We start from the raw sequence: 13,970 nt of genomic DNA, 5'->3' as shown, positions 1-13,970 counted from the left end.
TTATGCACATTGTTCAATGAATTGTTACCACTTTTATTTTTTTGTAAAAAAAAAAAGCTGAAGTCCTCGAGAAGTAATCACCGGCCTCTGCTCGCCACACTTGTATTTCAGGTTTGGTGCTTGGATTTTATTTTTTAGCTTGTAACGTTAGTTACTACAAAAGCTTTTGAATGCGATTGAATGGACTTAATGTTCACCTGAGATAAACCACGTTTAGATTGTATAGGCCTATATTGTGCAAGTTTATTTGACCACGTTTATCGCATCAGAAGACTACATATTGGTCTGGTAATGGATAACAGTTAGGAATATATTGACCACATATCGATATCGGCCGATAAATGGTCATTTTTGATGTTATCGTTATCGATCTGATTAGAAAATTAGGCCGCATATCAAAGCCGATAGATAATAGATTATTTAGCCTATACTTCATGCGCGCTGTTCGCCATGATGGTTTTGAATATTGGAATCACTTCGAAAAGGAAGATAGTTTAGTGCAGCACACATCTGTCACATTCATAACATTATAATAAGAGCACGCCTGAAAAAGCATGTTTTGAATTCATGTTCGCCAGTGTTTTAGCGCGTTGTGGCGGAAAGAGTGCGTCTATGGAGTCAAGGCTTCATGACAGGCAAAGACAAGTTCTCTTGATCATTCGCAGCATTCTGTTCCATTGTAATATGTTTTATTATTATTATTTTATTTTATTTCAGACACGTAAATAATGGTCCATATTACAGACAAAAAGAGACACACAATAAGCAATAGGCTGCATTTATCACCTGTACACGTGCGCGTAATTTGCACGGGGGTTACGGGGGTCATAACCCCCTCAAAAATCAGATCCAGCTAATATAACCCCCCCAATATCATCACATAATTCAGATTAAAATAAATATGAAATATTCCGAATGAACACTTTTGTTCGTTGTCTTTATTAAATTCATTTGTCAGCAATAAAGATATCATTATTTTAAATAATCTGTAATGTACCCCCCGCCCACCGCACCGACTACTTGGTATTACCCAACCCGCTTTCTCTACCAAGTTTGTTCACTATTTTGCGCAGTCGCTGGGATGAATGGTCGGAGAAAGCTGACGGTGCATGCTAACGGATGGAAAGATGAAAAGGACACAGCCAGACAACGATTTTTCATTGTTGGTCGACACCAGCCAAAAAGAGGAAAAATCCTGACCAAACGGAGGTTAGCTGTTAAGTTAGCTCAGCGTTTCTCAAAGTGTGTGGAGACAAACAGGTTTTTAATTCCTTTATTTATTGACCATACACTCAAAACAAAACAAAGACACATTTAAATGTAAGCCTTACTTAACGTTTTCACACATAAGTTTAAAAGTTTTTCAAGGCGATCGTTATTGATCGTACTCGTAGTATCCCATGGAGACGCGCCCTTCATTGCTTGTCACACCGCAGCCACAATAGCTGAATGACTGATGATCTGCTTTTATTTCCTTTTTTATTCAAAATTTCACAAATTTGTTAGCTATAGCAGGATATATCTGATATTCCGATTGTCAAATATGTGCAAAGTTTTTAATGCTGTTATTTGATGTTAAGTTTTTAAAATGTGATGTTAATAAAATACATTTTAACAGTTAAACTTAAAGCCTAGTTTATTAACATTTTGTTGGGGTGATTGGGCATGTAGTATGTTACCTTTTACACAAGACAATTATTCAATAAATTAATAAATATGCCGCGAGTTTAACCCCCCCAATGGTAGATCCAAAGTTACGCCCTTGCATACAGGCTCATAAGCCAGTGAGACCAGAGAAGAGTATCGATTCGCACCGGGCTTAGTCCAGGGTTGGTCAATGCAGTGATGATACTGTTCACCGAGCTCGAAAGCCTGCACATGAGATTTCGCAGTAGGCTACAGCAGGGCAGTTTGGCAAACCCACATTTACAAACATTTGGCTCGCACTACTTCATCGTGGGGCCCAGTAGCATCCGCAAGGCATCATTATATGCTACAGTTAGCTTTTTGTATGCATGTATGTTTATTTTGTGTATCTGATTAATCTAATATAGGATGCGTTTGGTTGAGTTAATGAACGATGCAGTAAAGCGCTTCGATTGTAGGCTATAGGTGATCATCTTTAGCTTGTGCAGCTCAAACAGCAATGCACATTAATATAATTGAGACTGTCATATACATGCCATTATAATGAGAATATCTACTATTGTAATAAAACGTTGTGAATTCTCTGGGTTTAGTTGCTGTGTTTCAGCGCGTTGTTGTGGGAATAGCACGTCCAGAACAGGGGTTACACGTTCTAGCGCAGTCAAGTTCGCTTAGGCCTAAAAGTGCATTCACGTAATTTTGTGCAGATATATGATAAGTCGTAATATGAAGTTTATGTAATATAAATATCTGATTAATCTCACATATGATGCGTTTCGCTGATTTAAACAACATGCTAGAAAAGTTTTTCAGTTTCCCGGTGTTAGTTCTCTTCAGCGTCAGCGCGCGCCGTCAAACAGAAATGCAAAACATTAACAGCTATGATTGGGACTGCCATATCATTATAATTGTATACACTATTGTAATAAAAAGTTGTAAATTCTTTGGGTTCAGTTGCATTCTTCAGCAACCGTTGAGTTGGTTAACCTTCTAGCAAAGCGATTCAGTTTAAAGTTTGTTCTCTTCAGCTTCAGCGCGGTCGCCCAGCTCAAACAGCAATGATGCCATTTTAAACAGTAAGCCTAATATTAAAGATGTTTACTATTACTGTAATATCAAACGTGTTTTTTTTTTTTCAAAAACATTGATGCATTATTAATAACTCGTATTATTTTCATCAACAATGGTTTGATCAAAACAATTTCTTTATTGTTTTTCGATTCATTTTATTTACCTATGGCACATGAATTTTGTTTCTTTATATGCAGCCCAATGTTATCCAATGACTTGTTTGCATTATGTATTTTATTTAAATTTTTTGTTTGGCAATAGATTTTTTTGGTAACACTTTACAATAAGGTATCATTTGTTAATGCATAATATGAACTAACAGAGAGCAATAGCCTTTGTTAATGTTAGTTAATGAAATATAATTGTGTTCATGTTAGTTCGCAGTGCATTAACTAAGGTTAACAGATATGGATCTTAAACATTTCTTATAAAATGAGCTTAACATTAACTAAGATTAATAAATGCTGTAGAAGTGTTCATTAATTGTGGGTACATGCTAGCTAATACTAACAAAATTAAACCTTATAATAAAGTGTTGCCATTTTTTAATAAAGAAAGTTGCCCATAGGAGTGTAAAATTAATTTGAAAAGTTAAGGAATCTAACACTGGTTCAATAGGCTATACTGGATTGTGTATGTTTGATTTATGTTGAAGTGTTTGGGACGTTGCCTTTTAATGGTGAGCATTTTGTTTATGTATTCAGGCTATCAAAGTATATAAAAATGTGCATTTACCGGTAGATTTATCGGCCAATATATCGGTTATCGGCTTTCAAATGTAAAGAGTTATCGGTATTGGCCAAAATGTTAATATCGGTGCATCCCTAATAATAGTCCTTTAATGTTTTTAGCATAACTACAGTGATTTATATACAGAACCCGTAAAGATCAGTGCAAATTTTCACCAAATGCTACTAAAGAAATTGCTAATCATTAACGGAAGTGTATGTAAATTGTATGGAGGATGTACTGTAAATCTACAGAATTTTCCGTTTTTTAATTGAAGGAAAAGTCCGTAATTAGAACGCCAGAAGGCCTACATTATCCGGGGGTTTTTCAGTGTAGTAACCATAAACAAAAATGTTTTATATGCCTGCACTGTGTGATGACATAATGCTTTTACAGTTCACAGGGAAAGATCACATCTATGGAAGTTTTTTATGGGGTTGTGTCTACTGGTGATCATGAGTTGTCTGGTAAGTTCATTTATCACAACTGCATCTTTAAAATGGCAGTATTAATTCTTCAAATTAAAAATCAATAATGCTTAATCAAACTAAATAGTTATAGGCTACAAAATATTAGGTACCATGCGGATAATGTAAAATTGTGTGAATAATGTTGACAACATTATTCTTCATGATATGCTTAAATAGGCTAGCATCTATTAAGTCGTCTATGCAGACTGACAGGTGGTTTATCGTTATTGTAGGCTATACATAATTCTGAACTTCTCAATGGCTATACAATTTTTCCAGGCGCATTGTTTAATAATAGCTAATAATAATGACTTAGACTTATATAGTGCTTTTCATGGCTATATGGAGAAAGAGTTACTGATCGACTTCGTGGACTTCATTTGGTGACTTCCTTCTTGTTACAACTTACACGGCACATCGCGGGATCGTGAGACTATGGGACTGCGCTGTATTTTTTTGACTGCCCACTAAAAAGATAAAACCACCCGCTCCCGCGAGAGTTGCATTGGGTCCCGCTGGAGCCCAATCCCAATGCAGATCTCTACTGTAGGCCTACAGACTAGCTATACTAAATAAAAAAAATAAAAAACTACATTTTCATAATCATCATTTTTGATTTTGCAGCAATTGGTTTTGCAGCAAGACAAGCATACAAAAAAAGACAAATTACAATTCATAAAAAAATAACAAAAAAACTTCAAGGGAACAACAGGCCCAAACAACTACCTACTTCCCACGCTATGCCTATGACCGATTTAACAGACTTCACTTGACTTGAAGACAAAGACTTGTGAAAAGTCATTTTGGTGTGCCGTTTACCTTCTCTCTTTATTACCCCCACATGACAGCACGAAACACAACATTTTACTATTAATTCTTAATTCATTTATTCCCTATCAATACTGCATGTGCTGCAGCAAACACACCAAGCCAGCGTTATTATATAGGCCTACGCATGTGACTCATCTGAAGGCATGCATATTCACCACCCATTGGAAAAGTCCTGTTATATAAATGTACAACAAGGGAGTTCCCTTTTGCAAGCTTTTTCAGATATCTTTATAATTGCTCCCAGTCACAAAAGCCCGCCCGGTGGCCACTTCCAACATGAGAGCATATTATGTGGAAGCATTTCTAGTTCTGAGGGATTAGACGTGAAGAGAGTTGAGGTGAATGTTATAATAAACAGGCCTCCTCCCCTGCCCTGTATGAGCCTTCATTTCTCCATATTCACAATGAAGTGTCGAAATCGTGGAGGTGTATTTATCGGCTTGCATAGTGTTTACCACACAGTAAAAGGATTTGAGTGGGGAGGGGCTGTGTAACACATGAGAATGCCTTGGGTTGAGAGTTTCTTGTGATCTCTCCCCAGGCTGCATTCTCTTTCGTGGTGAGGCCCCCTCAAGCACGGGACCCGGTCGCACCGGTTATACTGCCCTAATGATGGACATGGGTGTGAAACATTTTTCTAGTGAGATAAATATTTATGTCAAGTCATCCTCATTTATATAGCGCTTTTAACAATGTAAATTGTTTCAAAGCAGCTTTACAGAGATAAACATATCATTTAAGGTAAAAGAGATTGGTTTGGTTTTATAGCGGTTCTTGAATAATGTTATTTTCCCGCTAAAATTTGTTTTGATTGATTCACTTCCGTCAAATGATCATTTGTTATTAAATTAGGGACCGCTAAGATGACACCGTTCTCTCTAAACAGACTTTAAACGCAAACCTGTGATAAATGCTGATGGCGTTCACATGCGCATTAAGAATTGATTCTATAGTTATGTGCGTTTTTGAATATATGTGCGCAGGTTTGTAATTCCCTACAAACCATGCCTAAACAAACTATTTGTCTTGCCTATAAATTTTGATACAGAATTTTATTTTATCACTTCTGGGTTGGTACGCGAACCGAAATTTCCACAACGCTTTATCTGTAGAGTGGAATAGGGATCCTCCATAGGGAGAGGCTAGTTGGCACTTCAGCACTGCGTTGTCATCGGGTCCAGGCGAAGGTCCTTTGTCAGATCTGGAAACGGCCTGGATCCGGCAGGCTGCTGGAAAACCTCAGGATAAACAAAGACACTAAAATTACCGTAGATGCCATTCTTCTTATGATGTAACGAGTACATCAGGATTTAAGGGAAGTGTTCCCAGTTCCAATGTAATAGGTATTTTCAACATTAAATGTACAGAGAAATGCAGACTAAGGATGCTCAGGTCAAAGACCAATACTTACCCAAAAAGTGTTAACACAGTAGAACTAACAGTCGATTAGCTTAGATCATTACAAACCAATCACCAGAACAAATCACAGTGAAGAAGACTTGAGTGACTTTGATTAGGCTATTACTCAACTGTATGATTTACATGTACATGCATCTTTCTATTTAGGAGACTTAACAAACTTAAACACCTGTACGAATGCGAAATTGCAGGAATGTCTTGTTTTTGATCCGCTGCGTACAACTGCCAAGTTATTACCATAACCTCCGTTGTACAGGGTAATGTAATATACACTCACCGGCCACTTTATTAGGTACACCTGTCCAACTGCTCGTTAACACTTAATTTCTAAGCAGCCAATCACATGGCGGCAACTCAGTGCATTTAGGCATGTAGACATGGTCAAGACAATCTCCTGCAGTTCAAACCGAGCATCAGTATGGGGAAGAAAGGTGATTTGAGTGACTTTGAACGTGGCATGATTGTTGGTGCCAGAAGGGCTGGTCTGAGTATTTCAGAAACTGCTAATCTACTGGGATTTTCACGCACAACCATCTCTAGGGTTTACAGAGAATGGTCCGAAAAAGAAAAAACATCCAGTGAGCGGCAGTTCTGTGGGCGGAAATGCCTTGTTGATGCCAGAGGTCAGAGGAGAATGGCCAGACTGGTTCGAGCTGATAGAAGGGCAACAGTGACTGAAATAACCACTCGTTACAACCGAGGTATGCAGCAAAGCATTTGTGAAGCCACAACACGCACAACCTTGAGGCGAATGGGCTACAACAGCAGAAGACTCCACCGGGTACCACTCATCTCCACTACAAATAGGAAAAAGAGGCTACAATTTGCAAGAGCTCACCAAAATTGAACAGTTGAAGACTGGAAAAATGTTGCCTGGTCTGATGAGTCTCGATTTCTGTTGAGACATTCAGATGTTAGAGTCAGAATTTGGCGTAAACAGAATGAGAACATGGAACCATCATGCCTTGTTACCACTGTGCAGGCTGGTGGTGGTGTTGTAATGGTGTGGGGGATGTTTTCCTGGCACACTTTAGGCCCCTTAGTGCCAATTGGGCATCGTTTAAATGCCACGGCCTACCTGAGCATTGTTTCTGACCATGTCCATCCCTTTATGGCCACAATGTACCCATCCTCTGATGGCTACTTCCACCATGTCACAAAGCTCTAATCATTTCAAATTGGTTTCTTGAACATGACAATGAGTTCACTGTACTAAAATGGCCTCCACAGTCACCAGATCTCAACCCAATAGAGCATCTTTGGGATGTGGTGGAACGGGAGATTCGCATCATGGATGTGCAGCCGACAAATCTGCGGCAACTGTGTGATGCCATCATGTCAATATGGACCAAACTCCCTGAGGAATGCTTCCAGCACCTTGTTGAATCTATGCCACGAAGAATTGAGGCAGTTCTGAAGGCAAAAGGGGGTCCAACCCGTTACTAGCATGGGGTACCTAATAAAGTGGCCGGTGAGTGTATATCACTGGCGTCTTACAAATAACAGGCATATTCTACGAAAACACTGTATTATGTATAACTATTCCATCTCTGTTTTTAGAGAATAGTTTTAATTCTATATTACGAGGAAGATTTGCTGACCTGTAGGCTATGCTTGTTTACAGGAGATTTTTTTATTTTGTAAATCTATATTTATTATTCAGTTTGCTTACTCAAGTGTAAGCTTTAAAACAAATAAAACCACTTGTTTTTTTGCCGGAAAAGCATGTGACTTCTTTTTCCCACAGTGCTATCAGGAATCGATAAGAGAATCGTTAAAGAATCGGATCGATAAGCAGAATCGTCAGTGGTATTGATATTGATAAAATCTTATAAATTCCCATCCCTAACCTTTATAGACAAAATAATAGTGTTTCTACTCTTTTTTTTTTTTTTTTTTAACTTGCCTCCCTAGGATTGTAGCTTTTAGATGTAAAACACTAGTTAGAGCTCAGATCATGCTTCTAGTAACTAGCCTAATACTAATTGTAATTCTACTACTACTAATAATAATCATCATCAGTCCCACTTTACATAGGTGTCTTTAAACACCAAATACACATGTTAAAAAATTATAACAAAACAACAACATTACCATGTTAGTTACAATGGTACTTATTGTGTTAATGTACTACAAAACACTTTTGCTGCCACTGAGGTGTGATACAGGTAAGGCTGGGGCAGGTTTAATGGTGTAGGTAGGTTTAAGTGTTAGGGTTAACAGTGTTGCGTGGCCACTTTTGTTAAATTGCCTCCCATTAAAGCTGCAGTCCGTATCTTTTCCTCTTTGTCGCCATCTCTCTGTTCGAAATCTGTAACTGCAGTGATTCGCGGAATTATCATCTTTACGTGGGTTGTAAATCGGCATGAAACAGCGCGGATGAACACAGTGCTTTGAGGCGAGTGCTGCTGTCAGTCACCGCGCTGTGTGAATACTGTCATACAGAATCACAGATTCACTTTTTGAAAGTTTGACCAACATAAGAATTTTCATAAGAAAATGTCTTCTGAACAAGTAAGTAAAATCCATTTTTGTTCTGACCAACTAAGGGGGAAAAAGCATTCGACATGATAAGCTTCGTTAGATTTAATCAACGCGATTTACAGCAACCGTGCAAATTATAGCCTACTTTGTTCTCAAATTGTTCATGTTAACAACATCAGCATTGCGTGACTAATGTTAAATTTAATGTGTTTTATGGTTAGCAGCTACCTGCGTAGTTCAGAATTCATATTCTCCATAATAGCAAAACGAGAAAGGCACAACAAAGGAAACTCCATAACTGTGTGAATTAAGAAAACGTACTGTTACACGATTGAACTATTGAAATGTCTTATTTGTTCAGCAGAAAAAGGCCGTCTCTTCTTCCGTTTCGAACCCCTTCAAAACACGGAGTTCACGCACTTTTCAAAAGCCCCGCCGATGTTTAAATCCTTGTGTTCGCATGAGACGGTTTCTTTCTCTTTCTCTAGCCACCTTAAATCCGAAGTACGAAGTCTTTTGTGTTTTATAACTGCTGAATCTCCAGTTGACACTGATGATTGTTGTTTGGATCTTTCTGGATGCCATAAGTTTAATTATGTAAAGTGCTGCGAGAAAAGCCTATACATCTAAACATCTCGTCAGCGCTGTATAGCCGGCTAGCCGAAACTCCTTCTTTATGTGTACGGGTGTGACGTCATGACGCAAAGACATGCTCGAATTTCCCGCGGAAACCCACCAGTACCACTGGAATTAAAATCATTATTACAAGCTAACCGTTTTGAATGTAGCTATGGCAAGCAGAAAGTTTTGACCACTGGCAGAATAAGTTTTTTTTTTTATATAATTATTTTGGATTATTTTTAACTTAAAAAAGTTACGGACTGGAGCTTAAAGGAAGGGAGGGGCATGTTGTCCTTTATATGTTCTGACTAGCGACACAGCAGCGAAAGGTTTGTTTATGTCGTAATGGAAATTTTACCCATAATTCACACAAAGTGTCATGGGGCGTATAGGAAAAAGGTGGATAAGTTTAAAGGAATGTAAGTTGCTTTGGATAACAGTATCAACCAAATACATAAATGTAAGAAAATGTTACAGTACATAAGTTTTTTACCTATTAAGTAATTAGTTATTAATAATAAGAAGAGGTGTCCACATACTAGATGTAATAAACTTATGATTGGTGTGCTTGGTCTTGGTGGGCATCACTGTCTTTAGGTTTTCTTATAATCTGGGAATTATATCTATCATAGTTTTAGTTGGGTTCATTCAAGTGTCCCAAACAATTTCATTCTCTGTTAAAACAACAGGAGTCAATATGAGAATGTCATATCTTAAGGCTGGAATACACTATGACTTTTGCTCAGATTTTTGCCCCGGTCTGCGATCCGGGTAATGCTGGGTACACACCAAAAGATAATCGGGCTGATTTTGGGTACTTTCAAAGCTATGGAACCTTATAAAAAGGGTTCTATTTCTTCTGCTATTGTTACAAGCCAAAGCACCATAATTTTGTTCTGTTTAGAACCATTTTTCTAGGACTGCCGTCTGTCAATCAATTTCCGTGTTCCACACATACTTCAGACACAGGTCGCATCTGATGGTGTTCTCATAGTGTTAACGTTATGATGCATTGTCTCATTCCCTTCTCAGGGAACCGGGATATATACATAGATGTTATGTAGATGTCAAAAAACGTAGATGTTTTTTGTTTAATAATCGACAAGCATTAATCCGACAAATACACAACTTTTGATTAATAACAATATTTTGTATTTGTAGGTTGTATGGTCTTATACAGGTAATGAAAGGAAGAAGCACCCTCCACCCAGCTTTTTGTCTCTGCACTTTCCAGGAATATATACAAACTCCACTTCTCCTTCAGTACTCAGTTCAGAAGAGTCAAGCTCATTTTACCTTGAAAAAGGAATCAATTTAGAAGACTACTCCAGGTTACAGCAGGATGTTTACTGGGCCGGGCCTGACAGAGCAATCACAAATGTGTCCATGAGTACTAGTCCAGGCCACACCAAATTCATCATTCAGAACCTGAAAGAGAGCTATCAAATTGGTGAGGAGCTTTATGTTACGGTGCACGCAAAGGATTTTGACAACAAATCCAAGCTTTATGGAGGTGACTTTTTTCAAGCCAAGCTATTCTGGTCTAAAACTAAGGTCAGTTATTGTACACATTAGATTAACTAAAACTACTTGCCTGATTTATTGATCTCCCTGGGTCAGAGAGAGTTGTACTGAGAATGTACTTCTGTCACAGGCCAGTGTTTTTGGGGAGGTGGTGGACCTGCTCAATGGCTCCTACTCTGTACGTTTCCTCTTGCCGTGGGTCGGCGAGGCACAGGTGGCTGTGCGTCTAATTCACTCCAGTGAAGCTGTGCAGGTCCTGAAGCATCACAGAGATACTGACTCTGACAGAGTGTTCTTTAAAGGATATTATGAGGGACCAGGACCAAATAAGACCAGGCTGAGTGAAACAGTGATGTGTAATGTAAAGTGGGACAACAATGGACTAGAGCGTATGGGAACAGAAGACTGCTGCTGTGAATACAACGATCACCGTACCGGAGAAACTTGGCGCTGTCAGAGACCCAAATCGCTGCCATGCAGTTCCCTTGTGTATCACTCTATGGGTGGTTATAGAAACCGCCTGACTAATAAGGAGAAAATGCTTATGTGAGATTAAAGTACTCTTGATTGACTGTTTGATTGATATATTTGATGCATTGATGGAAGGCAGTTTGACAAACATGTTCTCTTTGGCAGGAAGCAAACTAACAAAGGTATCAATGGAGATAAAAGGATCATCAAAATTTTTCATTCCGAGGGAAATGAAACTATTGGTATGTTGGTCAATGGTTTAACCCAGCAGAATAATACAGTACAAGGAGGCAGATATGCTGGGAAATGTGTTGCACATAATTAATTTTCTGACATTTAGACAATGCAAGTCATATAAAATCTCCAGTTCAGGCAAATTTTTGAAAACGTATACCTTTGACACAGAACTTACATTTACTCGTCCTGCAGATGTTACAGAGAAATGTCACCCTGGTTTACACACTCCAGTTCCAGCTGGCTTTTACTTGAATGATGTGTGGACGTCATTCGTCTGTAGCACCCGCCATTTTACAACCCAAACGACAACAGAGTGCCTGAAAGACAAACACATTTACATGATGGGAGACTCTACTATGAGACAGTGGTTTGAGTTCTTTGTGAAAGCAATACCAAGTGAGATAAATAATTGCTTATTTGTTAATTATAATTATTTATACAGTGCATAGATGCATTAATTGTGGGTCTGTTTTTCAGCCCTGAAGCAGATGAACCTGCATGTCCAAAATCAGTCAGGGCCGCTCATTGCAGTGGATGTGGATAACAACATTGACTTACACTGGAGGGCTCACGGCGTTCCTGTGCGCACTCGGAAAACAGCATTCGCTGATCTGCACTACATCAGTAATGAGATCGATGACCTGGCTGGAGGATCCCACACAGTCATTATGTTCAATCTGGGACCCCATTTCACCACGTACCCTCTGGATTTCTTCACCCATAGAGTGTTGAGGATTCGCAAAGCTGTTCTAGCATTGTTACAGCGGGCACCTGATACAACTGTTATAATCAAGACTGTCAACACTGGCTATAAGGTAACGTTATAGGCCTTCATCACACTTCAAAAGCAGACGCTTCAAATAGTAGCGTAAAATAACTTCCTCTGTAGCCTGTATCAATGGCAGGACATGTGACACAGGATTGTTGTGATTTATGGATGTATAGTTAATCACAGATATTTCATCTAAACACATCAACTTCAGTTTACAATCATTAATTGGGTTTGATGAAAAAGAAAAATGGTCTCATGTAATTTCGGCACATATTTCATGATTTAAAGGGGAGCGCACAAGACACTGAATGTCTAAGGCTGCGCTTACACTTGGCCTTAACACGCGATCACCGTGATCCAATTAAGCAGATCGGATCATTAGCCAATCAGGACATGGCGCGTTTACATTTGTTCACATTAAGTTGCCTCTGTATCTGGATAACCGATCGGATTTCTGTTTCCTGCATGATATTTAAATTAGGTCTGTGGCACGACACCGGATTAAGAGTAAAGATGATACCAATTAATTAAACAATGTAGCCTACCGATTGCTTAAATTTTGTTATCTTAAACGAGTCATATTCTCCAGGTTTGGATGCAATGATGGGATAGCATTGTAGTGTATTTCGATTATTCCTCCAGCAATAACTAATATATCTATATCTCTTATATATTTTATCTCTAATGGAAGATTTCACACATGGTATCGTGTAAGGCTAAATAAACCATTTAAAATATTGGCGTTAATTGTCAAATTGCTATTTAATTTTCTTGACAAAATTAGCAACTGTCCATTGACAATAATGCAGGTGGAAAATCAATTGCGCTACTAATCAGAAATGGATGTGGCAATACGCGGACTGTGATAAAGGTTTATAGAGTACCAAGTGTTCAAATAATTAAGGCACTCTGTGATGACAAGTTTATGGATGATTTTGTGTTTCTCTGTCTTTACAATAGGATATTTTTGGCAGTGACTGGTATTCTCTACAGCTGGACAGAATTCTACACTGGGCTTTTCAGGATGTTGGCGTTTATATTATAGATGTTTGGCAAATGACCGCATGTCACTACAGCAAAGAGAACATTCATCCTGGCCCTATCATCATTAAAAATGAGATTGACATTTTACTCTCTTTTATTTGCCCTTACTGAATTTAAATTAAATTAAATTATTATTATTATTTTTTCAATAACTGTTATTACAAGAGAAAAGCTGTCTAAAAAACACTGAGAAATCCTGTTTGACTTCCCTGAGTTGTAATTAAATTGTCCAATTATAAACCACTGCTTGAATTCTCCACTACAATCATTTTTTAAAAGAATGGTTTAGTACATGTCAGAGACTTCATTTTTTGTTTTATCATCCTCAAATTGGAAAAGCAACTTCTTTGACTTACTAAATAAACCTGCTGTCTGTGTCATTAATGTTTATCAATCAACTTTAATAATAGCTTTAATAATAATCAGTTTATTTGTAATTAATAAACTGAAGACTATGCAGTGATTATTTTTGTTTATTCAATTTCTGTATTAATTCTTACTTGAATACTTCTGTTAAATAGATGTAAAAATTAAATAAAGTAAAGCACTGTTAATTTAGTTTGTTTCTTTCTAATATTGGATTTGTTACTGTTTGTTATTTGCAACATTGTTCTTATTTTTAATAACAGATAAAATAACAAATAACTAAT

At 37.9% G+C, this 13,970-nt stretch overlaps 1 protein-coding gene across 1 annotated transcript; it reads left to right on the top strand.

The window, feature by feature from the left end:
• The first annotated feature begins 3,847 nt into the window (after window positions 1-3,847).
• Window positions 3,848-13,433, top strand: LOC130105820 (NXPE family member 3-like). Its single transcript, XM_056272012.1, has 7 exons — window positions 3,848-3,914; window positions 10,434-10,826; window positions 10,927-11,342; window positions 11,433-11,509; window positions 11,697-11,900; window positions 11,982-12,319; window positions 13,237-13,433. Exons 1-7 carry the CDS (start codon window positions 3,879-3,881, stop codon window positions 13,429-13,431), a joined length of 1,659 nt encoding a protein of 552 aa, XP_056127987.1. The 5' UTR covers window positions 3,848-3,878; the 3' UTR covers window positions 13,432-13,433.
• The last annotated feature ends 537 nt before the right edge of the window (window positions 13,434-13,970 follow it).

The sequence above is a fragment of the Rhinichthys klamathensis genome, unplaced genomic scaffold, assembly GCF_029890125.1.
Source record: "Rhinichthys klamathensis goyatoka isolate OS25496 unplaced genomic scaffold, OSU_Roscu_1.1 h1tg000329l_1, whole genome shotgun sequence".
Taxonomy (NCBI): domain Eukaryota; kingdom Metazoa; phylum Chordata; class Actinopteri; order Cypriniformes; family Leuciscidae; genus Rhinichthys; species Rhinichthys klamathensis.
This window is presented reverse-complemented; position numbering and strand designations above follow the sequence as displayed.